General features: G+C 44.0%; 2 protein-coding genes across 4 annotated transcripts in view; one reads left to right on the forward strand and one right to left on the reverse strand.

Annotated features, from left to right (window-relative positions):
- Nucleotides 1–24,106, forward strand: part of LOC137588419 (ATP-dependent RNA helicase DHX8-like) — a 31,485-nt gene extending 7,379 nt beyond the window's left edge. The window contains exons 24-25 of one of the 2 annotated variants that reach the window (XR_011034056.1): nt 14,634–14,815; nt 20,458–24,106. The gene's annotated coding sequence lies outside the window, so the exon portion shown is untranslated. Of the gene's footprint in view, nt 1–14,633; nt 15,317–20,457 lie in introns of those variants that run through there. The other variant, XM_068305504.1, reaches the window with a different exon arrangement.
- On the reverse strand, nt 124–25,447 carry etv4 (ETS variant transcription factor 4). Of its 2 annotated transcripts, none has more exons than XM_068305505.1 (12): nt 25,243–25,447; nt 24,584–24,674; nt 24,341–24,388; nt 19,663–19,716; nt 8,136–8,265; nt 7,483–7,668; nt 6,352–6,755; nt 3,918–3,986; nt 3,310–3,357; nt 2,200–2,372; nt 827–928; nt 124–660 (listed from the first exon to the last, which is right to left on the reverse strand). In XM_068305505.1, the coding sequence occupies exons 1-12, from the start codon at nt 25,297–25,299 to the stop codon at nt 433–435; spliced, it is 1,590 nt and encodes a 529-aa protein (XP_068161606.1). In that variant the 5' UTR covers nt 25,300–25,447; the 3' UTR covers nt 124–432. The 2 variants fall into 2 exon arrangements, with proteins under 2 accessions (XP_068161606.1, XP_068161607.1); XM_068305506.1 differs by lacking the exon at nt 25,243–25,447 and adding an exon at nt 24,916–25,188.
- Nucleotides 25,448–25,818: the final 371 nt, after the last annotated feature.

Raw genomic sequence — 25,818 nt, forward strand, 5'->3', positions numbered from 1 at the left:
CACTTAGCTTAGCCAAGACAAGAGACAGGATCTGGATCTGCAGGCTAGTTATTATTTTTTAAATTCATCAGAGAAAAAGTTTTTAAAAACGCCCACATGCAAATAATAACAAGAAACTCTGAGTTTGGGTATCATTATGAGTATTTATTAAGCAATCTCCTTGACCACAGTCATGTTTTATGGATTGAATAGGCCTCAGTTGTGAGAGGAATGCAGCTCTTTAACAAAACAAAAAAAAAATCCCTAATGAGATTAATTTAAAACAAAAAACACCGTAGCCTTATATACAAGTGGATGGGGTGGGCATGTGCAAGAGGTGCGTGGGGTTTCGGGGTGTGTTTGATGGCGGGTCGGTACAACAGGAAGATTTCTGGAGGTGGAGAAAAAAGAGACACAGGATGGGATGGGCGTGGGTGGGTGGAGGAGCTGGCTTTAGTACATGTAGCCTTTGGAATAGGGCTGTGGGCCCATGTTTTGGGGGGCTTGTTCTGCGGTGTAGGGTACTCCCTCGTCCAGGTGGGACAGGGGCACCGTGTCCTCCTCGTTGACATAGCGCTCAAACTCAGCCTTCAGGCTGGGCCGCTGATTGTCGGGGAAGGCCAGCGAGATGAGGGCTTCAGGCTCACACACAAACTTGTAAACATAGCGCTCCCCCGCCACCTGGTAGGGATGAGAGTGAAAACACACATTCAGCTCTTATCTTCAGGTGTGCAGAGATGATTCTGCCCTACACCTCTGACACAAGAAGGTAAGGCGGCTTCACAGAGAGGACCTTCGTCTGTCAAAATGAGAACACATTCGTAGTAAGAAATGCTGTGTTTCCTACCTTCTGCATGATTCCCTTCTCGTAGTAATAGCGCAGAGAGCGGCTGAGCTTGTCATAGTTCATGGCTGGACGGTTCTTCTGCATGCCCCACAGCCTGGCGACCTGAGGCAAAGGAGATGAAGGACGGAGAGGATGGGAGAGATTGGTTAAAAAACAGAAATAGCTGTAGCTGGACTTCTAGTAAACTTTTCTTAAGGTTAAATTATTGCTTTTGATGTGCTTGGATATCAGAACCCCTCAAATGAAGGAAAAGAGTCGTTATTTCCAAAATGATAAAGCACAATTGTGTGATTTCCCGCTTTGGCCACTAGGGGTCACCAGTGGCAAAACAAAGTCCTTCCTGCTCTTCCGTTCAAACGGCATCAACCTGCTGGGGCCGGGGCCAGTCCCCACATGTGGATTCACTTCCCTTTTATGTAACCCATTACCACTTAAATGCATCCAGAGTCCTACAGTGTTCACAGTGAAATAGAAGTCGTGCCTGGTTGTCGGGAGCAAGCCATGAAATACCCCCCCCCCCCCCCCAACCTAAAACTGAAGCCTCTGCTGACGAGGGACCACCAACCGATAGAAATGAGAGTCTCACAACAACCCAACACACGCAAAGGCAAAGTGAGTCTAATCATTTCGCAACAGTGGGTGATGTTTGCGTCGACAAACATCTGACATAGTGGAAGAAACCTGTAAAGCTCGGAGGGTGTGGGGTGGGGGGGGCACTGAGATTCATGACTCAGGAAGAGATAGGTTGGATCCCACAGTGGCCATCAAGCCAGCAGCCCCGTTTGATCTCTTAGTGTGCTCTCAGCTCTAATTGCTCCTGTAAAAACTCTTAACCCATTCATTTTTAATGTACAGTAAAAAGATAATGGAAAACACAGTATAGGCCTGTCCGACTAAATGGACGCCGTCTGACACGGCCAATCAAATCGCTTAGTCTTAAACATCGCAGAAATGTCTCTGCAAAAGAAATGTGAGGAGGTGAGAGAGAACTGGGGGTGGTGGTGGTGGTGGTGCGTGGGCGGGTGGTGTTGGATGATTCTGTGATAGCGCTTGTCCTTCATTTATCAATCCAGCATTTCATGTGTTGAATAATGAATGGGGGACTAATGGAGAATGGATCAGAGAATAGACCTGTGAGGAAAGTGGCCAGATCTCGCTTCTGATCGCTCTAATCTAGGTAGCGCCTTAAAGCCCAGCTAACATAAATCCATTTGGAGAATAACTCCCGTGTGATCCCTATCAACACGTCTCCACTGTGGGTAGATAAGGCCTTCATATTCATCAAAAATACAGAGCAAGAAGTTTTGTTTTTTTGCTTGGGTTAATTAGCATCTTAATTTTTTTTTTACAATAAAAGATAGGATCGGACGTACCTCTTCCGGTTCAATCAGTTTGAACTCCATGCCGCGTCCAGTCCACGCAATGAAGTGAGCATTGCCCGGGTCGTCCAGCAGGGCCACCAGGAACTGCCAGAGCTGCAAAGAGCCACGGCGCTGGTACGGTGTGCCCTCGCGGAAAACACCAGTGACCTCCTGCTTTACCTCACCTTAAAGGAGAAGAAATCAATCTGGAGGTCAGCGTCTTCCCAGGATTTGATCGCAAACATCTAAAGGCTCTATTTTGACAGGACATGACTCAATTCCAACTGGAGTTCATTAAATATTTGGTACATTTTCGACACATCAACCTACATCCGACCATTAAGGTTCAATCATCAAATTAGACTCTCAAATGGTTCTTGTATTACATGTACAAACAAGGAGATTTTGACCAACAACAGCTGGGAAGTATCTCAATTCCAATGAGGCCAGTGAGTCTAATCTTGATGTTTCATGTTTGCACACTGACGTAAACTGAATCAAATGGTCATTAGCAATGGCTTATCAAATATAACCGCTAAAATGTCAGCAGTGTGTTCGGTTGAGACATAAATGGGGTCAATTCTGGGGAGAAAGACCAGACTAGAATATCCAGAACTCACAATAGAGGCCCGCTAGTTGTGATGGCTTTAATGACTACAGGGGGATGAAATGTGCAGGTAAGAGGATCCTGATTTGTTTTTGTTTCCTGGTTGTTTACTGGTCACTGGATATGTTGTACACAAATGTAGAAACACGAGAAGCTCAGCTAGGTTACTGCTGTTGTTTGTTAGAGAACTCGCACACTTCACTGGTTCAACCAGAGCCGACGCCCTCGGGCTCCATCTCCTTTAGCGTCAATCACCGACGCCATGGGAAACTGTCACTCCTTTCTCATGGTGACAGAGTAGCTCTGCGTGGTGTGAGGAGAACTTAAAACCCATTGGAGGAGCTTTTGAGTTCACAAAGAATCCTGTAGCTCTTACAAAAGAACCTGACAGGTCAGGTATGGAAATCAGAGAGGAACATTGTGTGGCTCGCGCTTCTTCTCCTATACCTGCTGCCGTCCAGCTAATGCCTCACCGGCGGTTGTGTGTGAATGCACAGTGTATACAGCTAGCTCACCTTCGAACTTCTCTGGAACCACGCGGGAGTCGTTTTCGAACAGATAGCCTGGGAGACAAAGGGAGACTTGTGTTAGGTGCCTTGATCTCAAGACTAGGTTGTCCATTTGGGATCCGTGCCAAACTTTGAATAAGATCCTGACTTGCGTTAAACCAATACGCTTCTTTTACAACCCTAGGACTAGAGCGCTCCAAGAAAAGACTTCTATTTAAAAGAGACTTTACTCCCTTTTTGGTAGAGCTACTAAACTCATTGTCAGGTCATTACCCACTTAGGTCTTGTGCACTGAGCATAATAGGCAAAAAATAATTTAAATGACGAGAAATGTTGTAACAAACATTAAATGTGAAGGGAAGGATTGTTTTTATTTTGCTGGAGTAATAGAGAGCTTTTTCCAGGAGTTATGTTTATTTAGGGATTCTTGAGGCAGGGGTGAAGTGGGAGTCTCTGCCAATGGAAACAGACACACCGATGGTTAGCCAATGGAAACACGGACACTCTACTACGGTTAGCCAATGACCGCAGAGCTTTCACGATGATTCCCTATTCTGAGTGACAACTGTAATTTGGCCATGAGCATCAGCGAAGCAGAACTTGAACAGAAATACCTTCACTGCTGTGCTGGGGGTTGGGGTAGCCCTCGCTGTGGTGGTACATAGAGGGACATCCAGGCACATCTGAGAAGGAAGCAGAGAACTATAGATCAAAATATTAACAGTGATGAACACAAGACCAGATGATTGGATAAACATACACCCATGTTCTGAAACTGTTTCCAGTTTGCCCGGAAGCAGAAAATTAGATTTTGAATGTTGTGATCTTTGTTTCCGAAAAAAGAAAAGAAAAAAAAAAAGGTTTTTATTATGAGCCAACATTTAAAGTGACAGAATGGAAATTTCTCTCCAGGGGTAGATGAAGAGTAATTACCGAAGGGTAAATCTGATCATAAATTCGAGTGACAAACCCCAGATGTACTGCTTGCTAAGCCAATAACAGCTCTGAAAGTGGGTCAAATCAATTTATTTGTATAGTGGATTTTGAAACGCAGCACAGAGATGCCAGAAGTACTGCTGAAAATCAGACTAATGAGAGCAGGAGGGTAGATTTAACCAAATAAGTACCATCAAGCGGAAATCAAAGGACGTATTTGGAGAAATTTGGGTCAAAAGGTCCAGAAAGAAAGGGAGTGTTGGGGTTTTTTTTTCTTCTGATTGGGAGGAGGGTATTCTGTGCATCCAGCCTCATCATTCCAAGGGCAAACTGCGTTTATCATATCACTTCTCTTGTCTCTGGTGTTATTTTTAGGCCTTGTGCCCGGGCAGAAACACGGTATACGGTGTCTGCATTGTATCCGGATGCAGCATCGACTGGCTCACAAGAGGCGCACGCATCCAAAGCAGCGTTAAATCCTACGTGTGGACAACGCGTAAAAAGCTGGAAGAGGTGTAACTGTTCGCCTCTGATCGTGACTCACTTCAGGAGAATGCAGCTGTGACCATGATAAGATGCCATTTGGGGGGGAAATCAAGCCCTCCATTCTCGGGCAGCAGCGCTCGATCACGCTGTAAATAATACATCTTCCATCAAACGGTAACGCTCCCACCGGGGAGCGATGGGTGGATTGGGTGTGAGAGCACTGGGGTTAATCGCGTCCAGAGTGGCGTGCCCATTTTGTGGGTTTCACGCAACAATATAGGGTTGATTGAGCGACTAAATGCCAGCTCGCATATGAAACTGCACATCCTTTTTTTTTGCGCCTAGAATTTATTATCTCACCAGATGGGTGGCGTCTCTTTAAATTGTCTAGAAAAGAGCGATCAAGTGATGTTTTTATGTGCGGTCAAACTCCTATCAAGAGATTCTTCCAAGGAAACTCCGCTAAAAATCAGCTTCCTCCTCCACCCTGCTTTCATCCACAGGGAAAACATCCTCTTCCATTTTATTCCCCCTCCACTTTTCTCAAAGTTGTGCAGGAGATCAAAAAAAAAATATAAAGAAAACACAGAGATAGGATGGAATCGTGTGAAACAAAAAAACTTGGTTGGTTTAATTGTCAGGACGCGTGTGTTACAGTTCGTGGTTGTGGTTCTGGATGGTGATTGGCTGAAAGGAGAGCTGGCCTCCTGCGCTCTGCAGCAGTGGAGCATGTTGTTGAAGCACCCGAGAGCTGGCTACCCCACCCTGTGCCCCCTCCCTCCCCAACACCCCCCCCCCCTCCTCCTCTCCCAAAGCCCAGCCAGTGAGAGGTTCAGGTTACTGCGGCCACGCTCATTTTTCCATTATGAGTTCATCTGCCTGCAGAAAAAGTAAGCCGCTGGTGCAACCTGAAACCCTGGAGCACTCCACCGGGGACTCTAGTCTTTCCAGTGCCCTCCATTTTCTCAATGAAATTCCTCTGCCTCTGCCTCTCTCTCTCTCTCTCTCTCTCTCTCCCTCTCTCTCTCTCTCTCTGTGGAGGAGGTGGAGAAAGGAGGGAGGGAGGAGTGTAGCTGCAGCAGAAAAAAAAACATTTTTTTCTTTGCAAAGTGTCAGGGAGTTGAAAGGAGGAGTTTTGGAGGTAGGGAGGGCGTTGGGTAGGAGTCTAGTACAGTGAAGAAGTTGTGTTTGCCTTTTGGACATTTTGTTCTTCGCTCACAGGGCAGGGTTTGTCTTGAAAGGGACTTTTTTTGAAGAACAACGTGATGCCAAATAACCCTCGAGATCACTACTCTTTTTAAGATTGCGGTTTTCGGCTGACAAGCTCATATTGTAGTTTGCACACATCCTCAAAAGCTAAAATTGAATTTGAAAGGCACAAATTAGATTCAACTGATGTCTGACTGACTCGTGCACATGTTTTATTTCTCAGTTTCAAACTGGTGTTTAGTTCGGGACATTTAGTGACTGAGTTACTCGGTTCAATAGTGCAGAATAAATTGATAAATTTATTTTATTTTCCTGTGGGCTTTTGAAGGATGATTGGACACATTTTAAAAGATGCTAACTCAAGCTTTCAGGAAGTTGGACATTTATATCACCGAATATTTAAATGTCGTCACTCACCGGGGTCGTAGGTGTAGTCTGTGGGCTCCTGCTTCACCATCATGTGGGCTGGTGGGAACCTGTGTGGGTGGGGGTGCGAGTGCGGGTGTGGGTGTGGGTGGGGGTGAGGTCCAGGCCCGTGACCGTGACCCGGCCCATTCCCGTGGCCTGACCCCGCCATGTGGGCCGCCCGCTCGTACAGCGGGTCTATGTATTCTTGCTTAAAGCTCTGCTGCAGGTAGGGCATGCAGGGGTCGGAGTGCTGCCGATGATAACCCCCACCGCCGCCGCCGCCGCCTCCACCCGCTGTCCCTCCACCCCCACCTCCGTGTCCCGCTGGGGCAGATGGCATGCGCTGAAAAGCCTGCCCTGGTGGTGGAAACTGGGGACCCATGGGGTCTCCTGAGGGGCCCTGATACCTGGAACTGAGAAGTGAGATGAGATTATGATGTCTTACATATTACTGAACATATATAGAATATTTTACATGAAATATATCACAACATATACATTTTTAGAGGATGATTTAAGCACTTTCAAAGAACTCAAACCAGCAATTTCTAAGAATATTTTTCTCAAATTGTTATCACAGATGAAAAATTCCCTTACACTCACAGCAATCAGTGTGTTTTGTCACTCAGATCATGTTACCAGCTGATCATATTAGCTTTGTGTCTCTTGATCATGATTATTTAATGTTTGCTAATGTTGGCACTGGCAGGTAAACAGATATAACAATGGTGTGGTTTCACTTCAGTGATTTGACATGACTAGCTGCGCAGATAGTTGAATAACATCAGTCATTTTACAAGCGTCTTAGGCTTTGTATAAAACCTTCACAACTGTAAAATGAAATCTTTGCATTTAAACAATTTTTTTTTTTACTTAAGCTGCTAGATTTTTAGATTTAACTATCTTAAATAATAATGTTAGTTACTATGAAGTAAAATCAGATTTTGCATCATAGAATCTAAAGGAAAACTTCACCACAGAGGTTATTTTCTATTGTGAAGAATCTCCCTAATAAAAATATATTTACATACCAAGTCGAAACAAAATATTTACAGCTCTATTTATTGACATCATAAAAATTTTATGCTTGTGTGAAGAAGCCAATCACAGCTGCTGCTGCTGCTGCTGCTGGGGTGTCACCTGGAGTTGATGGGGTAGCTGCTGTTGCTGGGCAGTGGCTGGGAGGTGGCGGCCGGGTTCAAGTAGCCAGCGTCGGACCGTCCGGCCGTGGCAGGTTTGGGGGAGTAATGCTGCTGCATGGGGGACATCGGGGTCCCCGGGCAGGAGCTCTTGGCTCCTCCTGCAGCCCTTTTCTGCTCATAGGCACTGCAAAGAACGCAGATACACTCAGGATGAGGGCAATGTTTGTATGCATGTGTTGCACTGTGTTGGGGGGTGTGGGTAGTTTGTGTTTTCAGTCAATACCTAAGCAGACCTAATGGTGGGTGGAGGAGGGGCGTTAATAGTCATGTGGTCAGTGTGTTTTAGCTGATCAACGCTGGGTCAACGTGATAACTATGATGATGTCATTTTTTTTGCCCCCTTTACTACAAGGATGTCAGTAAATATATGCAGGAATCCCTGAATGAACCAGTTTCCTAGTAAAATATAAGAAAATCCTTTAAATAAGGGCTTTAACATGTCACATTTTTAAAGGTCTGGAGAAGGTTTATGTTTTGGAATTGAGGTTTTCCGGCCCTTTGATGCACGTAAAGGGTTGGGGAGGCACTTTAAAGACCGACAACATCCACAACCACAGAACATACTTAATAATTAAGAGAATGTGGAGGTACCTAGCGTAAAGGCACTGCTCTCCGCTGGGGTAGCTGAAGCTCTGCTTGTGGCTACAGGACTGGCTGGGGTCGGAGCCCGGGCTCTGTGGTTCCTTCTTAATAGTAACCGGAGGGCTGTGAAATGCCACCGCTACGAGAGACAGTAAACAGAGAACAGACATGAGGCTCGACAGGCAGACAAACACACAGAAACACAAACACACACTTTAGAGCTCGGACTGTATTTCCTGTCAGCTCTGCCCCGATACTGGATGTTCAGCTGAAAGTCAAAAAGCAAATACTCCTGTCCGCACAGGAATTTGTTTTACGTGCCAGCCAAAATGCTTAAGTGACTGTCAGCGGTAAAACACAGGGTAAGCAGACAGACGCATATAAACATACACACACACACACACAGAGGAGAATGTGCACACAAAAACACACACGCTGACACATGACTGCATTCCAGCAGTCGTTTGGAAGTCTTAAGTATCCTCGCCCACTTTTCTTCACCCTTCCAGACACAACAGCAGCCAAAACTTCCTCTGTCAAAGTCAAGTTTAAAGATAAACAACTCCACGGGCCGGAGTCAGATGTCTGTGGAACGATAAAAGTAAATGTCACGCCTCTATCAGACCAGCACGTATACGCTCCGCGTGCTTTCCTGTCGGTATCCAGATGTTGGATATGGCTTGCAATCGTTCCGTTTTGCAAGAGGGTGACATAAAAAGAGGGGACAGATGGCGATAACCTGAAAGCACCGCATTTCCCCCTCAGAGAAAATATTTAGCATCATCAGTTTTTTGGGCGGGATGCCATTTCATGTTCCTCCAAAGGCATCCACTCGATCTTCTGCACAAACTGTCCATCAAACAGGACTTCTGGAGGGGACCTGTGCCTCCACGGCCACAGAAACCACCCAAAGTGGAGCTTCAAACTGTGCCGAGGGCTTGTGTTTATTATGTGAGGGGAGGTTTTCACCCGGAGAACTGTACAGGATGTTTTTCTGGTCCACGACAGGGTAAACAGCAGCAGCTGTGCACTTCCAGCTGGGGAGGCCTGTATTTATGTGTGTGTGCATGAGCGAGAGAGTGTGCAATTGTGTGTGCATGTGTGTGTGTGAATTAGCAGACTCTGCTAGCTCCATGAATGTGTGTGACGGAGCGGCCTGTGCTGAAAACTCTACCCGGGTAATTACATACTGTCGTCCATTCACAAAAAAAAGGAGGAGTGGGGGGGGGGGACACAAACGTCTGGCTGACTGAGAGAGGCCACTACGCCGGGGCGAGAGATAGAAAGTGAAAAAATGGCAGGAGAGCACCAAGTCAGAAAAGATTACAGTGACATAAACCACAAACAGCCTTGAGAATCTGCCGTCACGGTGGCGCGCTGGACTTTCCCACAGTTCTCAAAATGAAAGAAGTCGAGCTGAGAGCGGATTTCTTGGAATAAAAACCCCCCAAATATGAACAGATGTGACGCAATGTTGGGTTGACTTCACTTATTAATCAACAGAAACTCAGTGACGACCTGTTAGACGTTCCGTCTGTCAGATTTAACGGAACGAGTCTTAAATTCCTTCTCTGACTCATCTGATCATTCATTTGACTTCATCTGAGAGCAGGAAGTCATTTAAAATGATGACCCGTGTCCTGCCATCAACTCTGGGTGGGGTGGGGTGAGGGCAGCTCATCATCCTCACCCTCCTATTTTTGGCTGGTTCTCACTCTCCCATGGCAGGCAGGTGAGGAAGTGTTGGCTTTAGCAGAGGATCAACAGGATTAGAGAGCATTTACCCAGATTTCCCAGACAGACGCGATGTGATTCCAGCCTCCTCTAAGTCGCCCGACAGCTTGTCTGCTGGTGCACGGAGTGGCACACGGCCGCCGCTCTAATAATACGAGTGTTTGTCTGCTGACTTGACCCCCCCCCCCACTCCCCACTCCCCACCCTTTTTTTTTTCTCTGCCATGGTCATGAATTGCAAACAATCCTCATAGTGAGCACACTAGCAGTGCAGTCATGTAGAGCCACTAATGCGATTGACAGGAATACAGCCCTTGATGTGGCTCCATTTATGAGGATGTTCCATTTCAAATGGCGTCAGCAGTGGATGGAGTAGTGTGTGTGTGTGTGTGTGTGTGTGTGTGTGTGTGTGTGTGTGTGTGTGTGTGTGTGTGTGTGTGCGTGTGTGCGTGTGTGTGTTTGCATGCTATTTTTGTGTCATTTTTCTGGAATACCAATAAATTGAAAGATTAATCATCTTTTTTGTGTTTGTTTGTTGGCCTGCATTCTGATTGGTGCCTCTCTTCCAATGAAATTAATACCCTGCCCCCTTCTTCTAGTGAAACAAAACAAGATCTTCATTTAACTAAAGATAAAAATCCCCAAAACAACAGAATGAAGTTTTAAAAGTAGATTGTCAGTCAAAAAAAAAAATTTTTAAACCGAACCTTGAGTTTGTTTTTAAAAAAAAAAAAAAAGAAGTAAAAGATTGAAGTTTTAAGGAAAGTGAAAGAACATACCCTGGAATTTGCTTGGCATTTTGACATTCAATGCAATCCATAGCTGAAAGCTCGTAGAGCCTGTCCTGCATGTTAGCCATGACAACTGAACCTGCTTGACTTTTTCGCTATTTTTCTGTGCACACATCATTAACATTGAGTCCAAACCGAGCGTTTAAGGATACACCGATCAAAAGTTGTTGAGATATTTCCACCCTGTCGACACGCGTGACGTGCGTTTCCAAGAACAAGTCTTTACATTAAAACAAGCTCTGGTTTCCGCAAACTCTCTCTGACATATTTCGCTAAATCTCCCGATCAAAATGATGCCACGTTTGCAGCGTAAGTTTACAAGGTTGTGGCAGTCTTGTAAACGAATCCAGGGAGAGTTATGTTCTTCAGGTTCCTTTCTCTTCCTGCTTTTCTTTGGAACCGTACGACCTGTTCTGTCTTTTCTACAACGTTACGTCACCTTTTTCTCGTAGATCCTCATTTTTCATTGCAATCCTTTTTCTACATCTCCATTCTTTTTAACTCTCATCCAATTCAATCCCCATTCTGAGCGCTGGGTGTAGAGATGACCCTCTGCTAAAGCCAGGGTGGAGACTTTTAACATATGTAAATGTTACCCCTTAGAGGGAGAGGATGCAGGGTGAAAGGTGATGGTCATGGTTGAGTGCTTTAGGAAGTGGAGGGATCATTACATGGGGGGTCCCATTCAACATCGCCCACCACAAACAAATCACAGGAGCAGGGATGGCACCTCCCTACATACTCTCCCTACACAATGGGCCCCTCAGCTGCAATGTAGTGTGAACATATCAGGAGACACTATGGGATTCCTTAAACATACAACTAGCGCCGACTGAGAGATTGAATGGCTTGATGAATTAGGATGATGCACTACACATTTCATTTATCTAGTTTCAAAAATTCAACATTTGGATCCATGTCATTGGACCCCTAAATGTAAAAATTGGGTAATTAGAGCCTCATTTGCGGCAATAAAAACCCTTTATCGCCACATGTGGATGAGCAGTTTGATGAGACCTCACTATGAACTCCCCAATCTTATTTTAGACAGAGTTTTTCCTACCATTAAAGGCCCTGGTGCAGGGAAATCCAACCTGAAGGCTTCCAAGGAGACACCGGTGGATCTGGAAAGTCTTACACTGGATGTTTACGTGTGCTTTGGCCAAGTCTTAAGCCTCTGGAAGTTTGTAGCATATGACAGCTTCTCTCGCTATAACTCATTGGACATCAGCCCCAATGTCAAACAGGGTGGCTGGATCTCGCTAAACCGAAGAACATGTGAGCGTTAAGTAAACACACACTTAATGGGTCCAATCATACCAATACGATTCAGATCTCACTCTTCGAGGAACCATCTCTGGACTATCTGGTGATCTGGTTCTTATCTCACATGATGTGCGCTGGGCTGTGCGATGTGACGGGGATGGGGTGAGGGTGGGGTGGGGGGCGGACGAAGGCCGCGCTGTGCTGCAAAAGACAGGCGCAATAAAGGCAAGCAGGAAACGCAGGATAGGCTACACCTGTTCTCTGCCCCTATGTGGTGAGAGATCAATACAAACAAGGATGCCTTTATTCCGCAGCGGTTTTAAAGGTTAAAAAGGAAGTTATTGATTCACACGGGTCACAAATGTCATTAGCTGATTAGCTGGAAACATTGCTCTGTGGTAATGAAAGGGTGAATTTCAAGTAGTGTAAAGTGTGCTATTTGAATGTACACAATCAGAAGTTACACATCCTGAAGTTTAAGGGTAATATTATTAACATTTTACTTTCTCTTTCCAACATTGGATGTTTTCTGGGTTTTTTTTCTTTTTCAGGCAACAACAGTTGCATCACGTATGTTCTGAATATTCATGTAAAGTATCATCCACTAGTAATCGCTATCCTGTACTAATCTAATATTATGTTAATCTTTTCATTTATGACATCACGAATGAGTGATTTTTAAGATGATAAACCTGTTTTTATGAAAGATATATTCTGTATAATTCACTTGTCCTACTTTAGTCTGTTTTAATCAGATCAATTAAAAAAAATCAGCACTTGTAAAGTTTTCTGTGCTTTGACGCTGCACTTACGCATCAGTGACAGCACAGTAATCAGATTACATTCTCAGCTCATTCAGTCACATAGTTGTATACACGCGATTCTAATTGTTTCTGTTTCTGTTTTCTCTTACGTGAAACGACAAACCTCAACCAGTCAGACGCTGCACTTCATTCCACTTAAATTAAATGTGTTTATTTTGTTTTGACTTTCTAGGTTATTGTTGTTCTGTGGAAAAATTCTGAGCACGAGAGAGAGAGAGAGAGAGAGAGAGAGAGAGAGAGAGAGAGAGAGAGAGAGAGAGAGAGAGAAAGAGAACAGAGAGAGGAATGAGAGTCGAGTTGGTATGATACCACGCAGGCTGTTTCGACCGCAGATCGTATCCAGTCATTCCACTGGCGAATGGAAACATGTGCTGAACATGTGTGTGTGTGTGTGTTGTGTGTGTGTGTGTGTGTGCGCCTCTCAGGTCACTGAACAATCGGGATGATGCAGAAGAAGAGAAGAGAGAGAAAAGAAAGACAGAGAGGGCAAAGAGCAGCCTGGCCAGCACAGATAAACTCATCTTCATCTCAGAGCCAACGGGCCTGTGAGTGGCTCAGCTGTGGGCTATCTGTCTGCTCAGGGAGCTCAGGAGTGTTGGATCCATTAGTGTTTGCTCTATCTGATTTACAGATCGCCCTCATCTGATAATGGTTCAGGCTCCTTGAATATTTAAAGAATGGTTGTCAGATGCCTGCCAAACAAGCCTAACGCGATTGATGGAACGCGCAGCGGTATCAGTGAGACGGATGTTTGCCAGGACATCCCTGCGGTTCCTGTTCTCCCAAATTACACACGTTTTTTTTCAATTTTTTTTTTTTACCAATTAGAAACATCTTTTTCCCCCCCTATATGCATCATGTTTGCGTTGGCGAACAGGATGTGTATCTGTCGTGGAAAAAAAAAAAAAAAAAAAAAGCCACAGCAGAGTACATTTTTTGCAATCACCAAGGTTTCGCTTCCCTTTTGTCAAGTCTCAAACGGGTCACAGGATTTGTCTGCGGTGATGGGAACGTTCTCACAACCAGTCCTGCTCTGTTGAATTTGAATCTTCTCAATGACCATATTATCAGTCAGCATCGGTATGGGATATCAACCATGGAGAATCCCAATTTCCTCTGGTTAGAGGGCTGAAGATAATTGCGCTGCGCCTAGAGATGGATGTTCAGCCTGACCAGGAAGGCAAAATTTCCAACACAAACCTCTAAGCGTAATAATAAGCTTCATATTTCTGTGGTCTTGGTGGCATCGAGGGATCCCGATTTTAATCTGTAAATGTTCTGACATCTCGTATTTTCCCTATTGTCCACTTCACTTTCAATTGTGCAGAGTTGGCTTTTTATAAATGGCCATTGACCAGCCGTAAATCTCTCTTTTTAGTGGACCCCGTACAATACAGTCCTGTCCCGGGACATGAGCAGCGAGAGAGACGGCCCCCACGCAGGCGAGGGGTAGATGTAATTAATCTGCCACAATATTGAATCCTCACTCTCAATCCCTCAGCCCCCAATATAGCTGTCCCCTCTTAATGTTTAATGTAGTGATCGATCCACCCCCACGCTGTTACTCAAATGATATAATGAACTTCCACTGGCCGCCAGGGTGTGGATGTGAGGGAGGGGGCGCCTATGAAGCATCTGTTTGTAGGTAACATCTACCTTATCAAAGGGAGATAATACCCCCCCGCCGCCGCCCAACCCCCCCGACACACACACACACACACCGAATGGCACACCTGACTTGAAGTTATCAGCAAACGTGCCACATCCACAGCTCCTCTCCCAACCCCACCCGGACCTTGATTGTGATGCTTCCCAGCGCATTTGACCCCCCACCCCCTTTCCCTCCCCTATCTGCCTCCACGCTGATTTATCTGCGCTTTATCTTTTATCAAGGCATCTATCAGCCCCCTCCATCTCCTCTCCCGGATCGATGCGGTCATTCGGCGGCTCTCAGCGGACTCCACACACCTATCGGTCTGTGTCAGCAGGTTCCTGCGGGGCCCACCCTCCTCAGCCACATCCGTCCACTGAGCGCGATTTTAAGTCACATGGCATTGATAAAACTACTCATCGAGGTAAATAAAGGGAAAAACACAATTAAACTGTAAACAAAACAAATGAAATGTAATTATTTTGTGATTTAGAGGTATTTAAAAAGGATTTCTTCAAATGCATCCCTGTTCGACCTGTGAGCTGTGTTCACCTCTCTTCCTCAGGATTCCATGTTGGAAAACCAAACCATGACATTATTGATACCCTCTTTGTTGCCATAGTAACACATTCAAGTAGATTTGTGATATCTGGACACATGAATTCGATCTAATCAGCAGTAACAACCTGGCCCATGTGTCGCTCACCTGGCAAGTTGCTGCCTGTAGAAGCCGTCTCTGTCGAATGTTTTATTTTAGAAAATAAAAAAGAAAAACTTTTTAAAAGTAGACCCCTGATTCCAACAATGAAAAGGTGTTTGGGGTAAAGAAACTTAAAAGCACTCTTTAAAAGCATGCCGACATCTTTCGATGCAATTTTTCCAGATTGCTTCAAAAAAATCATGCAAGCATTTCACACATGCACACGCGCGCACACACAAACACACCTCCCCTAGCTCTTCCATAATAAAACACACCATTCACAAAGCTATGCTGCTGACACCCGGGCTGTGCCCCCACCCCACCCCCCTACTTTGACACAGGGCTGTTCTGAATCAACACGTAGAGGCGCAGCTTTTACTTCACCACTGGAAGCTGTTAAATGCCTTTTACCCAATAAGCTCGGCTTTTACAAACCCCAATTTTATTGGATTTGATTCGGTAAATATGTCTCTATTGTGAGCTACCTTTAAATCTGGGCTTTTTTAAAACTAAAACCTGAGTACAAATTGAACCAAAAGTCTCTAGGATTTAATGTTTTGCTTGCAAAAGGAACTAAAAATAAAACCATACATTTTTGCAGTGTAAAAAATGTCCGTTTCCATGACCTGACAATTATGAAAAATGAGGATAAATGAAGGCTGACAGAATTTGAAGCTTTTCCTCTCATAGGTGTTGTTAGCTGTGGAGTAACGTCCCCCCCCCCCCCCCCCCCAAAGTCATGAATGAAAGTTCACTCCCCTCCCCTGAATGTGCTGCCTCAGCCAGTCTTTCACAACCAGCCCATTCATAAAACTGCAGGGCCAAACTTTGTGTGTGTGTGTCTGTGTGTGTGTGTGTGTGTGTGTGTGTGTGTGTGTCTGTGTGTGTGTGTGTGTGTGTGTGTGTGTGTGTGTGTGTGTGTGTGTGTGTGTGTGTGTGTGTGTGTGTGTGTGTGTGTGTGTAGCATGTTCACGAGCCGACGCGTGTTTATATGTTCGCATGAGTAAGTGGATGAGAGGCTGTCAGGAGGAATCATCTGCTCAAGGAGTAGAAAAACAGTTTTAATTGTGAGCCAAACAAAACACAACAACAACAAAACCTCCCGGGGTGGGGGTGGTGGTGTAGGGGGGGGCGATATTCCCGCATATGTGGCAAGCACTTGCTGTTTTTGCGCACTTTGTTGCGTAGCAGCTGTATTTTGGAAAGTGGAGAACACAGAGCTCCATGTTTCTCTACTAGGGTTGGGAGGGGAGGGGGTGGGGGCTCAAACAGAGCCCCCATGCTCCAAATAGGGCCCGATTGGGTTCAGTTCTGATCCAGGAAAACAGCCCAAACAAAGAAAAAGGCTGTGAATTCATGACAAAGCAGAACAGACACACACAGAGATGAATGACTGGAATCTTCTTTTGCTTGTCGCTGCTTGTTTTTGTGTGTGTTTTAATGCGCATCTCTCATTTCTCTTCAAATTAATTAGCATTGAATGAATGAATGTTTTAAACTAGTGAGTCATAATTTTAAATTTTTCAGATTTTTCTTGGATTTTTAAAAAAATTTTTTTATTTATTTTACAAAACTCTGACCAACATTTTTCACAAGACCAAATGAATCCAGATTGAATGAATGTGGCTTTTTTCTTTAGTGTAGGAATCATAAAACTAACTTGTTGCACAGACAGCATGAAAATAAGTCTCTGTGATGTGATGTTTAACAATAGATTGAAATGAGGCTTGTAAAAGTTTGTAAAATCAAGAAGCTGATCCAGATTTGACCAAAAGAGTTAGTATATCCCCTTCACTTCTCTACCTCCTCCCTTCTTTTCTTGTTTTTTTCCCTTTTGTGTAACTTCTGTAAAAGCACTGTAACGGCATTCTATAGCCGCAACTTCCTACATAATTACTGCAAGACAAAAAAAAAAGGGGTGGGGGGGGGGGCTAAACAATCGTCCCACACAGCTCTGGAATCGCTGGATTAGCGTACATCTTGGAACACTCAATATGAACGCAGAGAGAGGCAGAGAGTGGTCGAGAGAAAAGGGGGGGAAAAAGGGGTGAAGGGGGGGGGTCCGAATTTTTAAATTCAACTTAGTTTGTACAGACACAGGAAGGGAGGGAGGGGTTTAGAGTATCCACTTGGAAAAGAAGGGAAGGTTGGGGGGGTCTATAGTACTGTAGTGCTTTTTTATGAATGAAGACTGAAGGAGAGAGTCTTGGAGGACTGGGGGGGGGAGAGAAAGACAGAGAGAGAGAGGAGAGGGAGGGGGGGAGGGCGAGGCACACTTCCTCTTACGCACGCAGGGAAGAAAATTTATGAATGGGTCAAATCTCTCGAGCAGTTCAAGTGTAAACAACATAGTTGGACAAAGAAGAACGAGTTTTGCGCGCAGGGGACGCGTCTGCGCGGACGCGCCCGTCGAGGCCCGTCGGTGCTTTTTAACACTAGAAAGGAAAAGAAGTGACATGTTGGAAGCTATTTTAATGAAGTTCAGAAAGCTATACGTTCGACTGACACCCCCGTGAGTTCTGCCCCCAGACAAAAAAAACAACAACAACCTCCTACTCCTCCATGAAGGCGCTTTCGGTAATCCTCCTCTCTCCGTGAGCATGAAATCAAAACCTTTCGTTTGAGACACGGAATTAAAAAAATAATAATAATTTTTTTTTTAAAAACTATGATAATTATCACCAATTGCTCAATTACCCTTGAACAACACGCACACGCACGCAAATCCGCGCGCACAACGTGGGTCAGCGAGTACATAAAAGTTGCGTGTTTGGATAACCTTCGTTCAATGGCGGCGCGCCTACAGAGGCGCGCTTGTTAGCTGTGAACTGAGGGAGAATGGACCAGATGAGATAGATTTACCAGATGTGCAGGTATTGCACAATCTCTCCTTTGCCCTCCCCTCGCCCCCACTCCCTCTCTTCCTCCCCCTCTTCCTCCTCCCTCCCCCCCCCCCAATCTAGCATTCCAACATGTCCCAGTTGTTTTGCATCTCTCTTTGCTGTAACACTGGCTTCCTTTTTCTTTTTCTTTTTTTTTTTTTTTGCAGTCCAACCCCCCCCTCAACACCACACCCATTACAGGTAACAACCTGACTCAGTCAACAACACTGTTTAATTTTACCAGGCCTATGTTTTCAACGCAAGTCTCAATTATATTCAGGTCACATGGGATTAGAGCTCTGCTTTTATGCTCTTTTTTTTTTTTTTATGCACTTGAGTTTCCAAAACAGGTGAGTCACATGTTTTTAGAAGTGCCCCAGACAATGAGCACACCTTTAGTTAAAGTATGGGAAAAGATCTGCCTTTGTATGCTTTTAATAGAGCGCGAACTGAATTTGGAGCGAACGCAAAGATGAATATATTTATAGTCGCTTGTCAGCTTGAATTTTTCAGGAGCCAAAAAGCTGAATGGAGACGATCTGAACGGGACTCTGGCTGTTAAAGGTGACCAGCAGGGACACTGTCTGTCAACGCCGGAGCGTCTCTGCAGAGTATACATGAGCTGCCTGTCAAACCGGAGGGCCCCCCCCCCCCGTGACCCCGCAAATCATATCCTGGTCAACCGTTAGCGGAGGCCTGACAGCTGATTGGCTGACAGGTCAAGGGGGTTAAGTAGACATGGCCTCTGCGTGCCCTGGGGTTCATCTGCGCTTCCTCCTCGGTATTGTTGGTCGACGCGGAGCGACAATGTTGCACAGGGCATGTGTCACCAAGGGGAAGAGCGGTTGCGACTCGGCGCTGCTTAAATCCTAAGGTGTTTACATACGAAAGACGAAAGGGTGTTTCGACGAGAGGAAGTCCGTCTGATTGGGAATAAAAGCTGTCAAATTTACTCCGAGGATCAGATTTTTCTGAATGTATTTCCGGGTATTCCTTTTTTCCGTGTCCCATTCAACAGTGTGTTGAATGGAACACAGAAAAAAAAAAAAAACTGTTTGTAGAGCGACACATACCCCCACTCACATCCTGAATTGCCATTGTTACGACACACAAGAAAGGGAAAGTCATTCAAATAACTACCCAGAATTTGCTTTTCCATTTTACACCTTCCGATGTGCACAAAGGGCCATCTTTGTACCTGAGCTCTGAATAATTTTTTTTACCGGTTTCCTGGGTTGTACCCATTCAACTTTTCAAAGGCATGCAAATGGATTGGATGGCAGCGCTTCATAGCAGCATCCAAATTTCACCTCGTGATGACCGGCCTCATTAGGCCTCCTGTTTCTGCACCGTCTGCTGGAGAGATTACTGTAACATCAGCGGGTTACACTATCCCCACCTAAGCCTCTCGTGGTTTCACAGCCCAAATCTGACCGCTGGTTTCATCCTCACTTTCTCATGACATTCATACTGTAGCTGGAATTACATCAGCAGGAAACAGTCACAATCTGAAATACGGTTGAGCAGGTCTGGATGGATCAATGCCTTACTGCTTTCGGTTCAATCCAAAGGGCAAAAAAAAAAAAAGACAATTTTTTTGACACATATATACATCAGCTTGTCGACAAGAGAAAGTCATATATATGCAATGGATACGCAGGGTGCAGAAAAGGAAAATGGACTACTCACAGTTCTCAGAATGGAAATCAGGAACGAACTGCTCATCACTGTCAGGAACCTGAGCTGGAATTAGAAGACAAACAAAAGGAATCAGAATCTTAACTATTATCGTTGTATATTAGCCCAAATCGGATCTTTCCCCATCTCTTATGTCCCTCCTTCTTTTATTGTGTTCTCTGAAATAAGAGCGAGTGTCAGGCTTCATTCAGATGACCTTCGTTTTATGATTATTGCAGCATGCCAGCACTTCGCCCACTTATAGATCGATAGAGAACAACACAGAGGTCCTGGATGGCTTCATGGATGTTAACCTGCCAATCCCGCTTCACGCAGCAGTTAAGATGTCCTTAATCTAACTGGAGTTTTTCAGCCAATTCCAACCGAATCTTTGGCCACAACATCCAACTTTTCCTTTGGGAACCGTCATGTTCAAAATGACACAATCAGAAGTAAAAATACAACATTTGACGTCAATCATCCTGCATTTCATTATAGAATACTTGTTTTTAGAAACAATTCTTTAATCTTGCTTTTTTTTTTAAATTCAAAGTGCTTTTATTTCTGACTTCGCAACCTTGTTTTTCCAATATTTGTTCTTTTTCACAATGCCGCTCTCCATCACGAGAAATCCAGGCCAAGAGGGCAAAGACAAATATGAGATTGGCATTTGTTCTGGTCTGAATAAACAGTCAGCAGAGCTGGTGTACAGTAGTTTGATCAGTAAAGAATTCCCCCTCACCCTGTCTGTCAGGTCATCCTAATTGCAACATGCAACTTAATTACTGGAATTTGCTTTTTACACAGACGGTCAAAATCTGCACCACCAGGATTGACCGGCTTCTTTCCATTTCCAGACTGACTGAACAGGCTGTTCTGGCCGAACAGGTGAGAGGATCTGTCAAGCTGAGCGATGAACCAGATTCTACGTCTGTCTGTCCCAATGTGATGGAGACTCTTGTCTAACAATCTAAAAGCGGTCTGGATTTCATCTGCTGCACGGATGAGGAACCGAGAACAAGAACACCTCAAATCAGAAGGAGAAGGAACAAAAGCAAAAAGTGTTTGGAAGATCGTGGTGATGAATTTGTGTTTTTGACATTCCAATTCCAGATTGTCCCTTGAACCATGAGTCACACAGACAGGTTAGATGAGCTCAAATCTTTTGACTGTCGATGTCCTACTGGGGGTCAGGAGGTCAGATTCTCCCATGGATCCACCAGGACGCCAGCATTTTGTTTGCCTACTCTTGAATTAAAATGCGAATCCCAAACACAGAGTGGAACCGAGGCTAGCGACCTTTTAATCCGACACCTCCTCAGCTGCGCAAGTTTTTAATGTGTTTCCACTGCTCAACGCTTACACTTACGTCATGGTGCAAACTAAATGGAAGGGAAAAGCCGATTGGTGTCATTAAATATCATGAACTTAACCGAGGGACATAATAGACTACTTGTAGACTCCCTTGTAAAGGTATCTGTTACTTTTACCTTGACTCTGGATCAAGAGGATGTGATTCTAACCTCATGCGAAGACCTAAACCTGACTCAGCAGCCCAGCCTCCTCTCTCTTTTTCTCTTTATCCAACATTTACAGTTTCAAAAACAACAAAGCCTAAAAAACCAACAGCCCAAAACTCAAGTGAGAGACACAGAGGACAAAAAGAGGAAATAAGAAATTCAAATCTACTTTCTTGCCGTCACACTCCTCCTTCCTGTAGAGGAAACCGGATGACGGCGTTTTTGGAGCACGTTCAGATAAACAACTTTGATTTCTAATGCAACGCTGCATCCTGTGGCTTGCTATACCATAATAAAATTACCCCCTTTTAACTTTTCAATCTTTCGCCCCCAGGAGAGGGGGAATAAAGCTGCTGCATGAGACAGAGCAGCGACCGACATTCAGCTCGGCAGATCCAACAATCAATCACCTCGGCTAGTTTCAACATGTCCAAAACAGAACACGCTGGACCTCATAAAGAGACAAGAGGAAAGAAACACAGATGATGAGCATCACACATTATCACAACCGTGGTGTGTGTTTGAGTCTGTGCACTTTCCTGTGTGTGTGTGTGTGTGTGTGTGTGTGTGTGTGTGTGTGTGTGTGTGTGTGTGTGTGTGTGTGTGTGTGTGTGTGTGTGTGTGTGTATGAACACTCGCATGTGTATCTGATTTGTTTCCGGGAACACCTCATCGGGGGCTTTGAGATGCAAGTCAGCACAAGAAGGAAAGTGTATTTATACGAGCACAGACGCATGTTCTCTCTGATGCTTCCAGGCACCTTCAAAAACTTTTTTTTTTTTTTTTTGCGCAGTGGGAGATCCTGGGAGGAGCCAAGCAGCCTCAGTCAAATTAACCTAAAGGCCAAAATGAGACAAGATGTGACAAGCTCCTGAACTCTTGCCATTCACCACTTCACCCTTTCTGTCTCGCTTTTGCTTCCGCTCTCCTATAGCTTAAAAAAAAAAAAAAAAAAAAAAACTCCCTCCGGCTAACCAGTTTTTACAATCTTGGTGAATCCCTCACAACTGCAATCAGTCAAGATAAAGTCTTTAATTAATGCGACAGGAAAGGAGAGGTCTAAGCTGTGGAAGCTGAAAACAAGCCAGTACTTAGGTTTAAATAAAGCTTTGATAAAGTTACACTTACATCTTTTGGTCCTGTTTTTTGTTTTTTGATTTTTTTTTTACTTGTGACTTAAGAATAAGCTAGCATTCAAATTTCACCATATAATGCAATCATTCTTTTAAAGGGCTAGTTCATCAAATTTTCAAGAAGACATTCTTTTTTGATTGTTACTGGTTTTTTTGGAAAAGTTTCTGATATTCAGCTGTGACTTTTACTGTCACCTCAATACAAAGACTGAATTGCCCACTTATTTATTGGTGAAAAACAACATAATCGCACCCAAAAAACAGCTTCTCCTCACAGACACATCATTTCTTTGGTATAACATTATGCAAATTATTTCAGAGTATTTTATCAAAGCCTTGAGCACCACAGGAGAAATTCTAAACACCTCAATCCCAGCTGGGTCAATAAAACTATTCTAAATATAAAATATACCAAGAGGCAAGTGGTATAATGTGGGCTTTTTTTGTTGAACAGAACCTTTAATGGGGACCCTCACAGTCAAATCTTTGAATACAAATAGGCTCAGACTTTGAAACAACACCCGCTGTTGCAGTTTTACAGCCTCCTGTGTCTTTGTGAGAGACATTGGTGTGAAGTAAACTTGCTAGTTTTTGACGCCGAATAAAAAGAGGTAAGAAAGCCAGCATGGATACAGCATTGTTAAAAAAAAAAAGAAAAAAAGGCAGCTGGCTAGGATGAAAACTTTATTTAAATCCCTGGTTTTAAAGTAGACACAACTGCTTCCAGAATCTGCCCGTTTGTAAACGTCTCACTTCCTCAGTTAACTGATCTGCTGTATTATCAAAATGTGGATGAGTCACAGTCAGTACCGAAACTCCTTGTACTATTTTTAGTCATTCGAAACTTTACAAAGTCAACCAAAATATTAAGTCACCTTTCTGAAACAGCTTTGTTTAAGATATCTAAGAAAAAGGAGCATCTCTTCAATCTTCAATCTCTGAATATAGAAACACTGGAACTCCAACACCAGCTACTTCCCTGGAAATGTTGCATATTGGATCATGACTGGTTTCCCAAGTGTAAATCTAATGATGTCACAAAATCCCTTCTACATGCAGGCTTTAAACTCAGATCGATTCTGAGCAGAGAACCCCCCCCCCCCCCTTCAGCAGATGACTTCAAACCATCTCCTGGTATCGGTATCAAACTCTACATGTTCTTCACAGTGAAGCTCAAACATACGAATGAAGCAACAATAAGAAAAACATTTTTCTCCTGCAGAGTAATGGGGGGGGGGGGTTTAAGCAGGAATTATGGGCTTGATGAGGTCCACATGAAATGGCAAGAATGACTGGTGTTTTCCTTTAAACCTCCACTTCAAAGCAACTAACACAACAGAATTCACACCTCCTAGTGCAATTCTCATTTTTCCTTGCAACTTTAAGCACATTTACCCCCTTTTTCCTGCCCCTGTTGTGTCCCAGGTTGGCATCAAAAACAAGGCAGTGACTCATGACTTGTGTTGCTGCAGGCCTCTTGACATACAGTGCAATTAGTCTATTAGAACACACATCATCAGTGTGCCTATTAAGTCTAGTAGCTGACAATTGCCTTTGACCGAGCCTCATTTCATTGCTATGTGCCTCTGAATGGCACAAGCCAAATAGCCTGTTTGTTTGCATTGGCTGCCGGCTGCCTTGCATGCATGCTACATGGCCAAAATAGGACATGCTCAAAGCTAATAATGTCACGCCTGTGTTCCTTCTGGAGTTTTTTTTTTTTTTTTATAATTCAGTGTGCTTTATGAGCATGTGTGTTGCATCAGACAGTTTGAGCTCTAAAAAGAGATTCAGCTAAAGCAAGAAACAAAAATTTTCACAAATGATATAGTTATTGTGACAGGAAAATGTGTGATGATTGTCATAGATTGTGACAGAACACAGAATAGCTGTTTTAAGATGTTTGTAAAAAAAATAAAAAAAATTTAAATTTCAGTTTTGCATGTTTGGTTGTCTATTCAGATTGAGTCTTATAACTGTCATCATCCCAGAAAGTAGAAATAAAGGAGGAAATAACAGCATGCATGCAAACCTCACCTTCTGTGAGCCACGTCTCTTGAAGTTGGCTTAAATCCTGGAAGAGGTCTGAATAGGAAAGGTAAAAAACAAAAGGTGTTTTATTATTAATATGGAATAAATTACACTTCATGTTGCAGATAAACCACGATGAAAATATGCACCACAAGCAAATAAATAACAAACTAAATAACTAAGTAATTAAATTACTAAATAGTAAATAAAGAAAATAAACAGGAAAAATGTGAGCTTCCTCTACTTTACCTTCAGATTCCTGAGGGGGTAATTCTGTGTCCATGTATTTCCTTTTCGCTGCCATCAACAGTCTGTTTAGGGGGCCATTCCCATGCGATTTCTGCAAAAACACACAGATGTTAGTGGAAGTGAGAAGCAGACAGCGCGTCACGTTCAGTGTGCCATATGCAAATTAAACCGACAAAACACTCAGAAATGACGATTAGTAGTGATTAGAATAATAACAGTTGATAATGAGCTACAAATTACAGTCTACTGTGGTTTAAGGTGAACTCAGAGTTCATTAGAAAACATCTCCCAGTCGTGGAGTTAAAAAAAAAAACACACACAAAAAAACATACGCGTTGTTTGCGTCTGAGGAAAGTGACCACTTTCACATATTGACACGCATTCCAGTCAACGTATCTCACAGAATAAACCCACTAAAAAACGTCACTGAATGCATCCCTGGTTGTGCTTTAGTTGGAGGAGATTTTCTACTCATTTTAAACGGGGTAAAAACTATTTTTCTAGCGGGCTCGCTGCGCTCCTTCTCCGGCGCGGAGTTCGTGCAGACGCGCTACGTGGAGAGAGAGAGATAAAGCCCGGTAGCCGAGCGCGTTAAAAAAAAAAAAAAAAAAAAAAAACACGCAAAAACCGAGCTGTCAGACGAGTTTATCCATACGTACATTTGCTAAAGTGTAAGGCACTTGCTGGTCCAAATATCCGTCCATCTTATAATCCATCCTTTAACCGTTTGCGGTCATTTAGGCAGAGTTGAGTGGGATCCACGCAGCCTTGCAAAAGAGGAGGGAGCGCTGCCTGTGAATGGAACTGCGTGGAGGCTGCATGCATAATGAGCTCCATTCACAAAAAATGCCGAGGGGAAGTGATGGCGAGTGATTACCCGGCGGGCTGCTGCTCTCTTTACAAATATCTTTTTTTGTGTGTGTGTGTGTGTGTGTTTGTGTGTGTGCGTGTGTTTGTGTGTGTGTCCGTGCGTGACAGCCACCGCATCCTATTTTGATGTTCTACTGAAGTTTTAAAGCAACTAGTTATTTCTTTCTTTCTTTTATTTATTTTTTTTGCAGAATTACACAGTGTTGCTTAGTGGATGCGCGTAACGCGTCCTTCTTTCTGGTTTACAAAAAAACAAAAAACAAAAAAAAACCTTCAGACTGCGCCATAAAAGCTTGTATGAGTTATGCGTGTTATTTCGGAGCCTGTTTCTTGGGCGTTTGCCACGTCTGCCCAGATTGCCAGGC

The sequence above is a fragment of the Antennarius striatus genome, chromosome 21, assembly GCF_040054535.1.
Source record: "Antennarius striatus isolate MH-2024 chromosome 21, ASM4005453v1, whole genome shotgun sequence".
Lineage (NCBI taxonomy): Eukaryota > Metazoa > Chordata > Actinopteri > Lophiiformes > Antennariidae > Antennarius > Antennarius striatus.

Excerpts from the sequence above, each read along its gene's own strand:
- etv4 (XM_068305505.1), bottom strand. The coding sequence starts at position 25,299 with ATGGATTATAAGATGGACGGATATTTGGACCAGCAAGTGCCTTACACT. Across the intron at positions 3,987-6,351 it reads AGACTACACCTACGACCCCG|ATGTGCCTGGATGTCCCTCT; the intron begins GTGAGTGACGAC and ends CTTCCTTCTCAG. Across the intron at positions 929-2,199 it reads AACTGATTGAACCGGAAGAG|GTCGCCAGGCTGTGGGGCAT; the intron begins GTACGTCCGATC and ends CCTTTGCCTCAG.